This window comes from Rhizophagus irregularis, chromosome 19, assembly GCF_026210795.1.
Source record: "Rhizophagus irregularis chromosome 19, complete sequence".
NCBI classification, from domain to species: domain Eukaryota; kingdom Fungi; phylum Glomeromycota; class Glomeromycetes; order Glomerales; family Glomeraceae; genus Rhizophagus; species Rhizophagus irregularis.
The window spans coordinates 1,061,492-1,078,503 of record NC_089447.1 but is presented as its reverse complement, the minus strand read 5'-3'; the positions used below and the strand labels follow the sequence as shown (position 1 = coordinate 1,078,503).

Genomic DNA, 17,012 nt, shown 5'->3' with positions numbered 1-17,012 from the left:
TAGAAATTTTTTTTTATGTATTACGTGTTTCTAAAAATAGGTTGTCGCTGTGTTACCAAGAACTCGTGAAACATATTTTAATCTTTTACATCTTTAACTTAAATCGCTCATTGATCTCTTTCTTTTTATTAAGATTATGTTGAACGTTGTATGTGCGTGGAATTACGGTTTATTACCCGTTTTCTTCTTATGTTTTAAAGACTTTCAATTTCATGATTAGTATTATCATTATTAACGTAATTTACTTAAATTTTTTTAGTATATAGAGTATGGCGAGTATTAGACATTTTTTAGACATTTATTGTTAGAAAATTAACACGATGAAAAACAAAAGATACTTTCCATGATTTTATTCGAATCTAATAAATGCGACATGGTACTTTCAGTATACTTCGATTTAATCCTTTTTTCTCTTCATTTATAAAAAAGTATACATAATAATTTCTTTAATTGTTTTATATTAATTTGCACAAAGTGAGAAGAATATTGTGAAAGTTAGATACGCGTAATGAGACTGATATAAATTTAATTCAGTTCTTTTATATCATTCGAGACCCAGGTTGCACAAAATTTCGGATAGATTGGTTATAATTAAGATTAATTTATAATTGTTTTTTATGAATCAAAAATACAACCAAGAGATCACTATTTTGATTAAAGAATTCATATCGTAACGAAATTTTACCAAACTGTTGGTTCGAAATGGTCCGTGCGCGAGGGTTTGCATCTTATAATAATATGATATGATTGGACAATCTAATCTAAAAAATGTTTAGACGAAAGTGGCTTAGTTTAATAATAATAATCTGATTAAATATTAATCATCAAAATTTTTTTCCAAGATTTTTTATGATATTGATAATGTTCTCGCGATACTTAAGACAAAATACTAAAAGTATTATATCTTCGTCTAATTCTTTTCTAAATAAACGACAACAACAAATTATGCATATAAATACTTTTTTTAAACAAAATCCTGGAAATAAAGTAATATGGAACAACATTCCCAAAACAACGAAAAATAAGTTTGTACCAATAACGAGATTAGAACAATTCAGGAAATTTTCGAATTCAAGAGGTATAATATATAATAAATGCTTCATATTTTTGCATTTTTATATTGAAAATTTTACTAAATATTGAATTTGCTAGTGTTTTGTCATAAAGAAATAACTCCACCGAAAGAAGGGGAGGGGTAGGTAAATTTATTTTATTATTATTATTTTTTTTTATGTAATTAAAATTATTCATTCTAGCTTATTTTAATCTATCCCTTTAAAAAATATAGAGTGAAGATTAACTTTATTACTCCTGAAGGCGAAAAAATAACCATAAATGCTAATATTGGAGATAGTATTATGGATATTACTCAAGCGCATGATATTGATCTAGAATGTTTGTTCGATCAAATTAAATTTATTAATTTTAATTGTTCAATTGCTCAATTAATATTTTATATTTTTACAATTTGATTGTCTGTAGGTGCGTGTGAAGGATCATTAGCGTGTTCTACATGTCATGTAATTGTGGATCCGGAATATTATGATAAACTTGATGAACCAACAGATGAAGAAAATGATATGTTGGATCTAGCATTTGGTTTAACAGAGACGTAAGTATAATTTTTCAAGATTTGATTTTACTTCTCCATAATTGTTACTAAATTTCTTTGTAATGCATGCAGTTCACGGTTAGGATGTCAGATTGTAATGAGAAAAGATTTGGACGGAATAACAGTTACTATTCCTTCTGCAACGAGGAATATGAGGCTCGAGGGTAAAAAATAATTTGAAATTTTTATTAATTATTATTATGAATAGAACTATCGTAGATTAGTTTGATGAGCACAATAAAATTCAAACTGTCGAAATGGATAAAATTTGTATTTTATTTGTATTTTGTATTATATAGTTAAAATTTTAATATAATAATCCTTTTTTTCAAACAAAAAAAAAAGAAAAGAAAATTAAAAATCTTTCACGTATATTCGTCGGAAAGTTCTAAATCTTCAATTTCAGCTTTAATAATATGTTTTCCAGGTATCATAACAAGTCCCACAAACCTCTTTTCGGCTAAAAAAAAAAAAGAAAGTAGTTAGTTAATTAACTTTAAAATAGGAAAAAGTTTTTAAAATAGTTAAGTAGTTACCATCCCGAAATTCTTCAGTTTGCGATAAAATAATATTTTTATATTTGTCAATGCACATAAAAATTCCATTAAATACCCGATTGTCTGAAGCAGTGATTCTAGTTCGTAAGTTAAGGTATGATCGTAGTTGTCTGATTTTTGGTGTATCCGCCATTGAAAAAGTTTTTTTTTTAACTTTGTAAAGATGCGGAAATCGACCGCAGCGATCAACATGGTCGTCTAAAAGCCCGTGATCGATCACATGATTTATTACATTGCTTACGTTACCTACGAATGCTGACAAATAGATGTATGACAAATACGGCATAGCTTATGTATAATTTATCCGGATATTCCGGTATAAATCCGTTAGAACTTAGATTATAATTCCGGAATTTTTCCGGTCGGGACGCAGCAGATTTCCGGAATATTATACAAAATGCCGGAGATTTTACTTACTTAAAATGTGATAATCATTGCCGCCAATTTCGGTCACATTACCCCGTTTTTATGCATTATCTAAATTTTTCCGAAATCTTCCACTACGTTAATGAAAATAACTATCACTTGCTATCCTCAAAATGGAATCGCCTTGCCTATAATTTAGAAGTCATGTCTAAAGTTTCACGACCTCTATAAGACTATAACATTAAAAAAAAAAAATTTTTTTCGTCTTCAGGATAAATAGAAAACAGGTGTGATGTAGGATAAATAAATTTAAGATCACGTGATCATCAGACATTCCCATTTATAGCAATTTGATTATCTGGAAAAAACTGAGCGGAACATTTATAGATCCGCAAAACCTGTCGTGTACCTTTTTTTATGAAAAAAAAAACAATTGACGTAACAATGTAAATTCTAATCTTTTTTTTTATTTATATAACGCATACTTTGACTGGAAAAGAGAGGTTTCATTTTTTTTTCTAAAAAAAAAAATTAACGCGATAAATCCTCTCAAATGCCATCCAAACACACGGTGAAAGTCAAACCTAATATTAACGGAATAACATCCGTCGATATTAAGCAGAAAAAGAATGTAACTCTAATAGATACTGATAATGAAATTGTATTTGAATTCGGAGGTCCGTGGGGAGTCACGGCAATGATGATAGGATTTCCATTATTAATGTTTTACTTATGGGGATGTTTACAATTTTATCGTGGTAAATTAGTATTACCATTAGAAGGAGAGTTATGGTCTCAAATAATTAAAGAAGCATGGCCAACTTGGTATGCTACTAAAATTTATTTAACGTTTTGTCTATATGAACTATTTTTGGCATATTTTATGCCAGGGCCGATTGTAAAAGGAGCACCCGTAGCTTCATTAAATGGGAAAAAATTGGATTACTTATGTAATGGAGTGATGTCTTGGTATGTCACTTTAATTACTTCATATATACTACATCGTTACAGTTATTTTAGATTAACCGAAATTATCGATAATCTTGGTCCTCTGATGACTGTGTCTATTATAACTGGATTTACCATCACTTTCACTGTGTATATTGTAACTATTATTCAAGGAAATCAATATCGTATGTCTGGTAATATAGTGTATGATCTTTTTATGGGGGCTGCTTTAAATCCTCGTCTTGGAAGAGTTGACCTTAAAATGTTTGCTGAAATTCGCGTTCCTTGGGTAAGATCAAGGAGAATTATCAGTGGAAACATAATACAACTAAAAAAGAATAAAAAAGGAAGATATTTATTGCTTTTTTTTGTTATTTTTTTAGGTTGTGCTGTTTTATATTTCTGTTTCTGCTGCTGTTAAAGAATATGAAATGTTTGGTTATGTTTCTGCAACTATGGCATTTATGGTCTTGGCACATTTCTTGTATGTTAATGCTTGTGCTAAGGGAGAAGAATGTATCCCAACCACTTGGGATATGACATATGAAAAGGTATAATAATTGGACGTCCTTCAATGATTTAATGTTTTTATTAAAATTAAAATTTGATTTTTAGTTTGGCTTTATGCTCATATTTTGGAATTTTGCCGGAGGTAAAAAATGAACTAATTTAAATATATTAAAATCCAATTCAGTAATAATAATTTTTGCTTTGCTTTAGTACCATTTACATATTGTCTTGGAACTTTATACCTTCATCTTTCTAGTATTGATAATGGCAGACCAATTCAACATTCACCAGCATGGACTTTTTTCTGCTATGCATTATTAATATCGGGTTATTATATTTGGTAAATCATTATTGTCTAAAATTTTCATTAACTTCTCAAATGAAAAATTTTTATTAAATTTAATAATATTAACCCTTTTAGGGATACAGCCAATTCACAAAAAAATCGCTTCAGAATGACATTAAATGGAACATATATTCCACGTAGCACATTTCCACAATTACCTTGGGGTACATTAAAAAATCCTTCATACATTAAAACTAAACAAGGGAACCTTATACTAACAGGCGGATGGTGGGGATATGCACGTAAAATTCATTATTCGGCAGATTTAATGATGGCATTTTCATGGGGATTTATTTGTGGTTTTAATACACCAATACCATATTTTTATCCCGCATTTTTCGTTTTTGTATTAACTCATAGAGTTACAAGGGATATGGAGAGATGTGCAAGAAAATATGGTAAAGATTGGGATGAATATTGTCGTCAAGTTCCATATATTTTTATTCCTGGCGTTTATTAAAACGCGATGATGGTGATGAAATTATTTTTTCTTATAATTATTATTATTTTAACCATATAAGAGTTTAAATAGAAATATCATGAGAGCTAGTGAAGGAACTAATAATTGTAATCACTTTTCTATATATTTTCTCGTTGCAGAAAACTATATTAATATGAAAAGTTGTGGTAATAAAAATAATAGTTTTTGTTTCATGTATAACTGTATTTCGATTGACTCTTTTTATAATCTCGTTCTGTCTCCTTCAACGAATTATGAATAAAATCAATTAATTTTATATATACATGAAATATTTTATACTGGTTCATATTGAAAGTAAAAAATCATTTGTTATCAGTTTAAATATTACTTTATAAATATTTGTATACATTATTAGTAGAAGGTCTACCAGCAAAAGAATTATCAAAAAAAAATGGGTAATAGCAGCTTTAGAATTTATGTGAAATTTTTTTCAGAATTTTTAAATTTCTCGTTTAAAAAAATAATTTTCAATCCCATTGAGATTTTATCATCTTAATGAGTTCGATATGATTCGTTTGAATCTTTGGATTATTATAGGTATATTATTGTTTAGAGGTTTAAAGCATTAAAAAATTCGTGTTTGATATTGGATTAGATGATTGAAGTTTAACTAACATGTTAGCAGGAAATTGAAGTATTTTCATTGATTAAAATATCGTATGATAGAAAAACATTGCGAAGAATGAGATGGAATTTATTATCTACAAGAGGATTTAAGATAAAAATTTTTGTTCTGATGTAATTTTGAATCATTAATTCCGTTATCATTATTAAATGTTTTGATTTATAATAATGAAACTATCCTTTAATTGTAGGTGATCATATGTAATACTGTCGATATTACATATAATTGTATAAGAGTGTCATTGTCTTTGGTTGAAAATCACGCATTTCGAAAATCGGATAAAGAATCGTGCATATAACTTCTTTGTTGAACGTTGTTGTTATGAACCAAAGAATTTGACCAGGATTTCTTGGTCAATTACCTAGAGTAAACTATAATATGAATAACATTTAAAAATAATTTAGGGAATAAATATCATTTAAGTCTATGTTGTATCAATGTCAACTTTGTTTAAAGTTTGCATTCTGTTCTTCAGAAACAGAACTACCTTTCATTTTTTTTTTAGTTTAATTGCTTGAAATTTTAAATATTTCAGATTTTGTAAAATAGAATTATTATATTATACTGTACTTATTTTGAATAAATATTTTTTAATGGAAAATTTTCATTATTATAATAAATAAATAAATATAACGTAAAATGGATTGAAATGTAAAGTACATAATAAAATAACAAATTAATTTAAAATATTAATTTAATTCAGCTACTCGTTTGGCATGCTCAGCAAAGACATTTAAAGTTTTTTCATCGGAATCATATATAGAATACCACCCTGGTGCTAGAAGAAAAAAAAAATATTTAGTTTGAATCTTTCCTTTTCTTTAAAATCGGAAAATTTTTTAAATAACTTACGTTCATGTGGGGGATCACCAATCCAAGTAGGAGTAGGATCACTTGGTCTAGCGATACCAGCAAAAGCCCAAAACATGTGACCAGTGCAAGCCTTCTGTTTTTCCAATTCAAAAACTTTATTAGCTAATGAACTAAAGTATTTAGTTCTATTTATTACTGTTGCGAGAGGTGAATACTTTGATGCACCCGACCAAGCATCTCTTGCCATTCCTAATGGAGAACGGGAAATTATTAAAAAAATTAAATAACAACCACCTTTTTTTAAAAAAATTAAGTAATTTTACCATATTCTCCTACTAATAAAGGTTTATTTAGTTTTTGTGTAGACCAATCACTAACATTTTGTAAAAAATTTAACATGAATGTTTCGGCTTTTTGATAATTCTCTAATGAAGAATCATCTGAATTATAGTATCCCCAATTTTCTACCCATATATGAGCGCTTGTAAAATCTATATATAAAAACGCATTATGTTATCCAATACTTAATAACCTAAAAATATTATCTCATAAATTAATTTACCTATATGCGGACTTTTATGCATAGTAATAAACCATTCTTCCCCATTTTTGCCTTCAGCACCGGTAGAAACCAAATGATTTTTATCCAATTCTTTGATAAATTTAGCAGTATCATCAATCCATTTAAATATAATATTATGACTATCATTTCCAACCTTAATTGCTTGTGGCTCATTAACTAATTCCCATGCAAAAATATTTGGATCATTCTTATATATTTGACTCGTAATAGTATTATTTCTTGTAATTATGGATTTTATATGTTCGAGATAATAAGATTGTGTCTTAGAATAAATTGATGAATCAGAATAAAAACGTGCTGCGTAAAGTTCAAATGATGAATAATCTTCGGGTACGGGATACGGAATTGGTTTAGATGGATCTACCCAATTAACATATTGGGCGAATCCACCTGACCAATGCCAGTAATTTGATAATACCTGCATAAAATAAAAAAGGAAGTTTTTTTTTTTTAAATGAAAAGGTTTATACTTATGCGATTTAACAAATAAATTGAAATTATTGAATTACCATGATTGCAGTCATGTTGAATTGACTCAATTGAGCAAGAAACCAATCAAGACCTATATTTTAAAAATCAGATTATCTACGATTCAACAACGACGTTATGTAGAAATCATTTTCATACCTTGAAAAACATTTTCATTATAATCGCCAGGAGAATTCATTAAAGCTGGATACATTCTATAAGGTTCTCCATTAGGTCCTTCACTGCCCGCTATAATTCTCACACAATTAACCCCATATTTTTTTAATATTTTCAAATCTTCAAGTACCCTCGATCTATTTCCATTTTCAGGCGCTCCTAAATTCATTGCCTGCCAATAATTTGCTCCGATAATATAATAACTTTTATCATTTTTCTTAAATAGAGTTCCATCAACCTTAATGAACTCTTTGGAAGATAGTTCAGGAATGTTACTCTTATTAGCAGGACTAATTATAGGTTTCTCGGAAGTAGACATTTCATAATCATTAGTCGTTTCACTTTCCAGTAAGCTTATTTTTACAAACTTAGATAAATATAAAAGTGATATTATTATTGATAAATATAATGCAAAGACCAAGATTCTATTCATGGGTGATAATATATGATTTTAAAAATGAAAATGATTGAGAAAAGTAACCAAACCAGCCTTCGCGTCGCCAAAAAATTAAAATCGATTATCAAAGGAGCAGTAATTCTATTCGTTCAACATAATCTAATAAAAATGTCACGATATGGCCGGCATTATGCAGCTTGACTGAAATTAAGTGTGGCGCACAAGTGACAGATAGTGCGTGACGAATAGCTAGGAAAAACATGTAATTCTGGTGTAATACTATTTATACTATTTTCATATGAAATTTCGAACAAAAATTTTGTTTCACCATTACTCCGCCTTATTTCTGAATTATCTGAAATAATTACGCCCACATGTATATGTTACGACCTAAATTACTAGGTTCCATAAATAATTTCTTTAGGTTTAGAAGTATGAGTTCTCAAAAAGAACAATCAATCAAAATTTTAGAGACTATACCTTCATTTAGAAGTTGGAGACAGCAATTCATAAAACAGGATAAACAAGTTGCATTCGTACCTACAATGGGTTCATTACATGAAGGTCATTTAAATTTAGGTAAAGAAGGTATTATCGAATTCATTCTTTATATTCTACGAATTCTTATCGTGTTCTCTTGTACAAAATTCTTTTTTATATGTCGAAAGTGAAACAAGCGAGTGAGCATTGTCCGATAGTTGTAGTATCAATATTCGTAAATCCAGCCCAATTCGGTCCAAATGAAGATTTAGATAAATATCCTCGTACACTTTCACATGATTTAGAATTACTTCGTTCATTAAATTGTGTCGATAGCGTATTTTTACCGAAAGTTAAAGATATTTATCCATCTGGTATTCCACTTGAAATCGAAAAGCAAAAAGGTACTTTTATTGAAGTAAAAGGAATATCTCATCAGGTATTAACATATTCATTCATATTTAATGAGATTATGTGCAATTTTTTTAAAAAATTTTATTTTTTTATTCCATTAGTTAGAAGGTACAACTAGGCCATTATTTTTTCGGGGGGTATCAACAGTAGTAGCAAAATTATTTAATATAGTGCAACCGAATCACACATTTTTTGGTCAAAAAGATGCACAACAATGTGCAGTAATTCGCGCATTAATTTCGGATTTACATTTTCCTATTGAAATGCACGTTGGGGCTACCAAAAGGGAGCATAATGGATTAGCAATGAGTTCTCGTAACCAATATTTAACACCTGAAATGCGTAATTATGCTACAGCGTTATATAACGCTCTAACTACCATTAAAAATGGACTTGGTAAAGGAGAAAGAAACAGAGAAATATTATTGAGTAAAGGATATGAAATAATAGAGGAAGCTACTAAAACAGTTAAGGAAAAAAATTTAGGGTTCGAGTTAAAACTAGACTATTTATCTGTAGCTGATCCTACAACTTTAGAAGAATTACAAGAGATTGAAGAAGGAAAAGGCGCAATTATATCGGGTGCTTTATTTGTTGGAACAACTAGAATAATCGATAACTTATTATTTAATTGTACTTTGTAATCTCATATTTAATTCTCCTCATAATTATTTATTGTACTTTGTAATCTCTTATTTAATTCTCCTCATAATTATTTAATTGTACTTTGTAATCTCTTATTTAATTCTCCTCATAATTATTTAATTGTACTTTGTAATCTCCTATTTAATTCTCCTCATAATTATTTAATTGTACGTTGTAATCTCCTATTTAATTCTCCTCATATTAATAAAATTTAACTAAAACTACAATCTATAACACTTGTCAGTCTAATAGTTATAAATTGGAAGGAGATGAGAAATGTTGACGTATTGTCTACATAATGGACATTCAGGCTATCGTAAAGAAAATGCTTGATTAATTTCGATTCAAAAAGAAAAAAAAAATCCCAAAAAATTTCTTTACCTTGTTGTTACAACAATCAACGATACAAGTCCAACAAAATAAATGTCCACAAGGGGTAGCTGTAGTATTTTTACGTGGTGAAAGACATAGTATACATTTACGAGCCGCAATTTCTTGAGGTGTTAATCCTTCTGTTGATGTAACCATCAAATCTGATTCTTCCCTGATTTAAATACTTTTATTAACTCAACGAATTCTTAAAAAAATATATGAAACATCTTTATGCTTACTCTTCTTCAACTTCATTGAATAAGCTATCATCCGTTCCTTTAATTAGACTTTTTTGAAAACGATACGCTTGGATGATAAATTGTACTACAAGTAAAAATCCAAGAATCTCGTATCCAATACGTTGTTCATGAGGCCCTAACTGTCTTGTAAATATCTAGATAATAACCAATAATTAAATTCACAATCATACTAAAGTACATTCCCTTAATATACATACATAACGAATTCCAGTTGCTCGCTTTGATATAAAATAGTAAGCTCCATAAAAATAAAATATAGCAAGATGAACCGAATGAACATTATTTTTAAGTAATATTTGTAATTTAGGAAGTAATCTATATATTGAATCTCGTAATCGATCATATTTAGTATTATGAATTTGTTGAGTTCTTTGTAGTGATTTTTTCCAAGAAGGTTTCGTACGTTTACGCAATTCTGATATACCTCGCGTGAATAAATAAGGAAATATCACATGCCAAAAGATTAACGTGGCACGTTTCTGGTGTATCAATAACGTAAACATTAAAATGTTGTATACATGAGTTGAATATCAGATATGAATTAAATACTTGCACTTGCGGATGGGAATTGCTTGGTTGGTTCTGAAATTTGCATAATGTCACAATATTCTTCACCCAATGTTTGAGTACCTTTTATAAACAGAGAAGTAATTATAGAAAATATAGAAATAAACCGAATAATGAAATTCGAAATAGCTTAAAATCTTACCCAATAAGGCTGTTAAACAAAAATAAAACAGATCTGAAATTACATTAACTTCCTTTTGATACTGATGTTGTAATCGCGTTCCTAGAAATTAATTGAATTGGTAGAATCAGTCAATTTATCAAAATAATTATTGTTATTATGAAAAAAAAAAGAAATAGATTACACCAAATTTTTAATGTCATACCAAAAAACATTCGAAATGTATTAGTCATTTGTTCTCCTAAAATTTGTTGATAATAAACATCTTTTTGATTTGCTCGAACTTTTAAGGTAATTAAAACTAATCAGTAACAATCTCAAAAGAAAAAAAGTTTCTTCGAAATTAAAAAATTTTTTTTTACTAATGTCAGGTTGTGCTGCATATGGAAAAGAAATATTAAATTTCGGAATTGATTTTTTCATTCTATCCACTTGATTTGATGATAATTGCATTGTTGTTGAAGTTGAAGGTATCGCTTTCTCCTTCAAGGAACCAGAATTTGACATTTTAAAGTTTCTTAATGTAGTATATAGTATAATTATAGTATATATTAAGAAAAGTTGTATTCCGCGTATATTCGGGTGTTTATGTCGACTTTGAATATTAAATTTTTTAATCCAAATTAAGCTGATAAAAGGTAAATTTTGAATTTAAAGATTTGAATTGCATATAAGATCAATAGATCAATAGATCAATTAGTAATCCACAGTCACACAGCATTTTTTATATTTTAATTTGATGCAAGAACAATGTCTAGATAAGCAAATAAAAAAGCATAACAATGACCGAATGACGTAACCCAAGAATTTTTTTGAGTAAAAAAATTTACTTTTCCAACGAATCAACTCGCACGCGATTCTAATAAATATAATACACTATGCAGAACATAACTAGCGAACCTGAAAAAGATGCAACAAAAAGTCTTCAGCAACGACTGTCATCAACTTCACTTTCCACACCAAAACCACATAATACAACAAAAAACCTGGTTACACCCAATACAGGTTCAACGATAGATGAATCAGACACAGAAGAAGTGGTTGTTGAAGGAGTGTCCGCAGGTCCTTTAAGTCTACCGGGCTCTTTTACAGCACATTCACAAGCTTTAAGCACATCTCCGAACTTAAACCAAAACTTAATTTTACAAAAGGTTGCAAATGTAAAAAACGGAAGTGATCTATCTGGAGCTTCTTCGGATTCAGCAGATTCAGAAGCTAGATCAAAAAAAAAGTCGATACCTTATTATGAGTCAGTTGGTCGTTCGTACAAGTCTCTCGCGGACGAAAAAGGTTGGAAGAATCCTGATAACACAATATTTCCAATATCTGTAACCAACCTTTGTAATTATGTTCGCGTTAAGAAGGATACTAATAATTCGAAAAGCGTTGATTGGTATATTGCGGCCCTCAAGAAGTACCAAGAACTCGTATTGAATATCAAGGATTGGGACGAAGTTCGAAAACACCCGGAAGTAAAACAATTGATGAGCCAGATCAAAGAAATTAATTCAAAGATAGGAAGTGATACGTCTCCTGGAACTCCCAGCAGTAAAGATAAGGGTAAAGGAAACACAGAACAATCGATCATCGAGATCAAAAAAGATAATTCAGGATTTCCAAAAACGAATGAAATTATTACACAGTTTGGATCTTTTAGCAATATATCTTTTCAAAATTTTTCTTCGACTAATCAACCACCTGGACCTGCTGAAACTGCGCTTGCTTTACTCGGTTCTGAATTTAATCCCTTTCTGGTTGATGATGACTCTCTTGGCAGAAGGGATTTGTTGACGAAAAAATTAGTTGGTGAGAAATGTATCGAATCGATAAACCTATCTCTTTTTTATTATTCATTGTAATTTCTTGTAGATGATACTTACGAATTTACGAATTATGAGCCAAAATATAACTCTACATTTGACCAAATGTCTGCTTCAGATGATGATGAAGATTATGTTCCTCCTAAAAGTAAGACTTTAAAACATTCGACTTCAGTCTAATTTTAATTATGGTTAACTTATAATTATATTTAGAAAGTAGCTCAGCACGTGGTTATATTCCTGATAGAAAAAGTATTTTTATTCTCCATTTAAAAATACAAGTCATTCATTTTAATTACAAAGAATCAAATATTTTTTTTTTCTTTTGTTTTCACAGGGCGTCGAAAACGATACTTGGACTCAGAATCACATTCTGATGATGTAAAATTTTTTTTTACTTTTATGTTAGAGAATTTTTTGGGAGAGGAACCTTTTTTTTTGCTAACTATGATGTTATTTTAGGATGAACCTGAAAGTTTTAAGTCTCGTTATGAGACCTCGCTAAGCATTCTCAAGTCTAAATACATGGATACTTGTAAAAATCATCCTGGTGGATGTTATCAAATTGAGAATGGAAAACATTTTGTACTGAATGACAAAATATTTCGACGTTGGGCTTCACTATGTGTTTGTATTAAAAATTTATTAAGATATTTAGAGAATTTGTTTTCTTTTTTTTTATTTTCCTTATTTTATTTTCTTATATTATTCTTATTTTTATTTCATTTTTTATTAGGCATCTGGTGATGATGTAAATGAAGATTCATTGCCATACTCAGAAGAATTGGAAAAGGATTTCTCTGAACTTGGATCGATTTCCACTTGATTTTTTATTTTCAAATATGTGACAATTAAATAAATTAATTCTATAGGATAATTTTCTACTATGTTGTATACACATATCGGTTTAAAAATCGATTTTAGCAAAGCTTACGTACGATATTATTTTTATTTTAATAATGTAAAATTATTATTGTAAATAGATATTTTTAATTAGAACTTTTTTTTTAAAATAATTTGATTTAACATTTTATTTATATTTTTCCTGTTATATACCATACATATTTCTAGTATTTTCTCTTGCATGATTCATTATCTCATCTAATTCCATTCCTTTAAGTTGAGCAATTCTCTCAGCAATTAAAGGTATCATTCCAGAATGACAAACAGTGACTTTACTATCAGATCTCTTATTTCTATTTAATTTAGCTGGAATCATATAAGGAGCGTCAGTCTCCAATAAAAACCTATTTAAAGGAACAATATCTCTAATAACATTTTGAGTATTTTTAGCGGAACCAAAAGTAACAACACCAGTTATACCAATATAAAGGTTAGGAAAATAATTTAATAATTTCTTTGCAAATTGGGGAGAATCAGTAAAACAATGAACATGAATTTTCCACTCTTTTGGTACAAAACCAGTTAATATATCCCATGTATCTTCTTCAGCCTCACGAGTATGTATAACTAAAGGTTTTTCTAATTCAATGGCTTTTTCAATTTGTTTTACCAAAACATCTTTTTGAGTATCTCTAGGAGAAATATTATAATGATAATCTAAGCCAATTTCACCCAAAGCAATACACTTTGGATGTTTAAGAATTTGGATCATATTATTTTCAATATAATCATTATAATCTTTTGCATTATGTGGATGTACTCCGACCGCTAAATACATGAAAGGTACATCCACCATTTTTTTCCAATCCAAATGTGTATCTGGAAATATTTCATTTGAATTAAATGATAATGGATCACATAATACATTTATACAACTTTCAAAATTTGATGGAAAATGATCTTGCTTTAATATTTCATAAGAAGTTACATTAAACTTATCAGGTAATTTGTCTAAAACGTAATGTAAATGTGTATGCGAGTCCACATAAGGTACTTCGGAAATTGAAAGTTGTTCTTTTGTTGGAAGAGTTGTTGGATATCTTGGTGTCCAACGAGTCGTAGAATTATTATTATTATTATTATTATTATTATAGTTTCTATTATTTGAATTATTTTTAGGTGAAGGTGAAAAAGAAGAAGGAGTATGTGAACCTTTATCATTATTATTATAATTATCCGAATTTCCTGACATTGTGAAAAATTTTTTTATGGATTTTTTTAGAATTAAAAATCTATAATTCTTAAAAATTTTTTTCGAAAAAGCCGAGCTTATATTACACATTTTTTAATGGGTATCGAAAAAAATTGAGAGGGGAACCTTTTTTTGGTCTTTACTCCATTGATAATAGACCGCAGAAAATTGTGTAACTATAATGAAACAAAATACTGATTAGGATCGTTACACTACTAGAACATTTTCTGAATTGACGCAGTAAACGTAAAATGATTCGACTTATTTGGTTGTTCTTTTTTAGTGAGAGTTTGCGGCCAAACCTTTAAAAAATTTGGTCGTAAGTGTCAATATGTTATTAAATTTTTTTTAATGAATAATTGATGAATAATTGAATAAAGAATCTAATTATTTCAAGATTTATTTTAAGTTTCTTTCCGATGATCGTCAATCTCAAAAAAATGCCGGCCATTCGAATTGAACAATAATAGGTTACAATTACATTTTTTTGCATTATCATGTGAATGTTAAAAGTTTACTGCGTATGAGATCAAAAATTTTATGATAAACTATATCATAATTATGTCGAACAAATAAAATAATTTTAAGCGTATACATCCGATTACAAGAAGTAAGTAATTAAATTTATTAAAAAAAAAAGAGTATCGAAATCTTTTAAAATAAATTAAAATATATTTTTAAATATAAATAATTTCACAGTGAAAAATAAATTTAATCGCAAGAATTATTTTTGATTAAATCGTTAGAGCTTCTGTGTAAATAGATTGGCATTTAAAGAATCACCAGCAGCAACAGACGTATTATTTTATTGCCAATATCATAGCGGAACAACAGATTGCTCAGGATTCTTCTGACATGATTATTGGTTGCTTATTAGTTATTTCTTTCGTATTGCAATTCTAAATGATTTTGATTTAAATCCGGTAAAGATTTTTTTTACCCGCGATTATTTCATATTCGAAATTTTCAATCTTAATTTGGATCAACGTTGTAATGATATTGATTTTACGTGATATGCATACAATCTTTAATCCTTGAGAAAATTTTTAGAAACGAGATTTTTTAAAGTGTTCTTACGATGCGCGGATGATTGTCATATAATTCTGTACTTTACTTTTCTGTACGTATAAATTGACCGATTTTTCAAGATCGAGCAAACAACTTCAATTTCCAACAATTAATTATACATTCAGTACTTTCCTTAGGTTTGCGCCTAATATCGGTAAATCTGAATTGATACATATTGTAGAACTGGGAGAAGTATATCTAATTTCGAGCATTAAATCCATGATTTCGTATACGAGATTTTCCTTTGTCGGACAAAATTCCGACAGATGATTTTCCCAATAATTTAAAGAAATATAATTGAGAAATTAATTCAGTACATTAAGGCAATTAATAATCTAAATATTCAAATTTTTTGTAACTAAAATAAACGGGCGACAGCTAATCCAACTTTTAAGAGAAATTTATAGTCGATATACCACTTCTGATCTATTATTATAATATAAGTTCGTCAGCTGGCGTCTTTGTTCTGTGCAACATACCAAAATTTGGAGTATCTCTCCAAATATTCTATTTCAAAATAATAATAAATAAACAAATAAATAAATATTAATATTTTAATGGGTATCTAAATAAATAAGCAGTCAAAATATTATCTTTTTTTCCTAGATAATAGTAAAATATTACAATATACAAATATGTAATTATTGTATGAATTCACGACCACACGTAGATTTAATGAAAAATTAAGGCCCGTTCCAAATTAATTTTTAGTTTAACGTCTTCCCCTCTCTAATTTTTGAAAATTTAGAAAAGCACCCCTAAAATTGAGTGGTACCGAATATTTCCGATTTTACCGAAAACTTCCGAAATTTTAATATTAAAATTCCCCCCCTCCCTTCAAATTTTTCAACTGCTAAACTAATTATTAGTCTACTATTAAAAATAAAAATTTATCTTATAAATTAAATTAATATATACCGGTATTCTTATTAATGATACAAATCATGTGTAGTAAATCTTTAACCATGAAAATTGTTAAATCTAAAAAAATTTTGTTGTAATAAAATGTTGATTATTAGAAACATTATAACTTCCATTAACAGAAGAATTTCCACCGATACTGGAGATCAATTGATGGAATTTATAACGTCCAGCTTATTATTTAAATTCATATTATGATTAGACTTTGGTCTAATAATAATTTCATATCCAGGAATTTCGAATTTAATGTCGAAAATGAATTAACAGAATATGGTAAACTATTAGTGTTACGATTAGCATACTGCTGCGGTGTATAGGAATAATCCGGATAAAGTGTTGAAGAGATATCATTGTTAGTTATGGCCG

The 17,012-nt window shown here is 28.5% G+C and overlaps 8 protein-coding genes across 8 annotated transcripts; 4 read left to right on the top strand and 4 right to left on the bottom strand.

Annotated features, from left to right (window-relative positions):
* Window positions 1–849: 849 nt before the first annotated feature.
* OCT59_010749 (uncharacterized protein) lies at window positions 850–1,941 on the top strand (the record flags this gene model as incomplete). The annotated part of the gene is made up of 5 exons (XM_025316514.2): window positions 850–1,078; window positions 1,153–1,195; window positions 1,289–1,395; window positions 1,483–1,612; window positions 1,685–1,941. The coding sequence occupies 5 exons, from the start codon at window positions 850–852 to the stop codon at window positions 1,785–1,787; spliced, it is 612 nt and encodes a 203-aa protein (XP_025180458.2). The 3' UTR covers window positions 1,788–1,941.
* OCT59_010748 (uncharacterized protein) lies at window positions 1,772–2,334 on the bottom strand. Its single transcript, XM_025316515.2, has 2 exons — window positions 2,149–2,334; window positions 1,772–2,072 (listed from the first exon to the last, which is right to left on the bottom strand). The coding sequence occupies exons 1-2, from the start codon at window positions 2,300–2,302 to the stop codon at window positions 1,978–1,980; spliced, it is 249 nt and encodes an 82-aa protein (XP_025180459.1). The 5' UTR covers window positions 2,303–2,334; the 3' UTR covers window positions 1,772–1,977.
* A 754-nt stretch (window positions 2,335–3,088) lies between these two features.
* On the top strand, window positions 3,089–5,504 carry OCT59_010747 (uncharacterized protein; the record flags this gene model as incomplete). The annotated part of the gene is made up of 5 exons (XM_025316516.2): window positions 3,089–3,772; window positions 3,867–4,034; window positions 4,099–4,135; window positions 4,204–4,333; window positions 4,415–5,504. 5 exons carry the CDS (start codon window positions 3,089–3,091, stop codon window positions 4,797–4,799), a joined length of 1,404 nt encoding a protein of 467 aa, XP_025180460.1. The 3' UTR covers window positions 4,800–5,504.
* A 256-nt stretch (window positions 5,505–5,760) lies between these two features.
* On the bottom strand, window positions 5,761–8,017 carry OCT59_010746 (uncharacterized protein). Its single transcript, XM_025309236.2, has 6 exons — window positions 7,469–8,017; window positions 7,351–7,403; window positions 6,821–7,259; window positions 6,582–6,749; window positions 6,298–6,507; window positions 5,761–6,223 (listed from the first exon to the last, which is right to left on the bottom strand). Exons 1-6 carry the CDS (start codon window positions 7,917–7,919, stop codon window positions 6,135–6,137), a joined length of 1,410 nt encoding a protein of 469 aa, XP_025180461.2. The 5' UTR covers window positions 7,920–8,017; the 3' UTR covers window positions 5,761–6,134.
* A 288-nt stretch (window positions 8,018–8,305) lies between these two features.
* Window positions 8,306–9,654, top strand: OCT59_010745 (uncharacterized protein). The gene is made up of 3 exons (XM_025316517.2): window positions 8,306–8,462; window positions 8,552–8,802; window positions 8,879–9,654. The coding sequence occupies exons 1-3, from the start codon at window positions 8,318–8,320 to the stop codon at window positions 9,419–9,421; spliced, it is 939 nt and encodes a 312-aa protein (XP_025180462.2). The 5' UTR covers window positions 8,306–8,317; the 3' UTR covers window positions 9,422–9,654.
* On the bottom strand, window positions 9,425–11,249 carry OCT59_010744 (uncharacterized protein; the record flags this gene model as incomplete). The annotated part of the gene is made up of 8 exons (XM_025316518.2): window positions 9,425–9,733; window positions 9,804–9,966; window positions 10,034–10,188; window positions 10,252–10,533; window positions 10,608–10,684; window positions 10,764–10,844; window positions 10,948–11,025; window positions 11,105–11,249. The coding sequence occupies 8 exons, from the start codon at window positions 11,247–11,249 to the stop codon at window positions 9,668–9,670; spliced, it is 1,047 nt and encodes a 348-aa protein (XP_025180463.1). The 3' UTR covers window positions 9,425–9,667.
* A 371-nt stretch (window positions 11,250–11,620) lies between these two features.
* OCT59_010743 (uncharacterized protein) lies at window positions 11,621–13,612 on the top strand (the record flags this gene model as incomplete). The annotated part of the gene is made up of 6 exons (XM_025316519.2): window positions 11,621–12,548; window positions 12,612–12,710; window positions 12,776–12,814; window positions 12,900–12,943; window positions 13,025–13,189; window positions 13,299–13,612. The coding sequence occupies 6 exons, from the start codon at window positions 11,621–11,623 to the stop codon at window positions 13,386–13,388; spliced, it is 1,365 nt and encodes a 454-aa protein (XP_025180464.1). The 3' UTR covers window positions 13,389–13,612.
* OCT59_010742 (uncharacterized protein) lies at window positions 13,483–14,777 on the bottom strand. The gene has a single exon (XM_025308875.2). The coding sequence runs from the start codon at window positions 14,745–14,747 to the stop codon at window positions 13,611–13,613; it is 1,137 nt and encodes a 378-aa protein (XP_025180465.2). The 5' UTR covers window positions 14,748–14,777; the 3' UTR covers window positions 13,483–13,610.
* Window positions 14,778–17,012: the final 2,235 nt, after the last annotated feature.

Bases quoted from the DNA above. Each gene is read 5' to 3' on its own strand.
- OCT59_010746 (XM_025309236.2), bottom strand. From the start codon at position 7,919: ATGAATAGAATCTTGGTCTTTGCATTATATTTATCAATAATAATATCA. The intron at 7,404-7,468 runs GTATGAAAATGA...TTTAAAATATAG, and splicing joins TAATGAAAATGTTTTTCAAG to GTCTTGATTGGTTTCTTGCT. The intron at 7,260-7,350 runs GTAATTCAATAA...TATTTTATGCAG, and splicing joins TCAACATGACTGCAATCATG to GTATTATCAAATTACTGGCA.
- OCT59_010748 (XM_025316515.2), bottom strand. From the start codon at position 2,302: ATGGCGGATACACCAAAAATCAGACAACTACGATCATACCTTAACTTA. The intron at 2,073-2,148 runs GTAACTACTTAA...TTTTTTTTTTAG, and splicing joins AACTGAAGAATTTCGGGATG to CCGAAAAGAGGTTTGTGGGA.
- OCT59_010745 (XM_025316517.2), top strand. From the start codon at position 8,318: ATGAGTTCTCAAAAAGAACAATCAATCAAAATTTTAGAGACTATACCT. The intron at 8,463-8,551 runs GTAAAGAAGGTA...ATATGTCGAAAG, and splicing joins TGAAGGTCATTTAAATTTAG to TGAAACAAGCGAGTGAGCAT. The intron at 8,803-8,878 runs GTATTAACATAT...TTATTCCATTAG, and splicing joins TAAAAGGAATATCTCATCAG to TTAGAAGGTACAACTAGGCC.
- OCT59_010742 (XM_025308875.2), bottom strand. From the start codon at position 14,747: ATGTGTAATATAAGCTCGGCTTTTTCGAAAAAAATTTTTAAGAATTAT.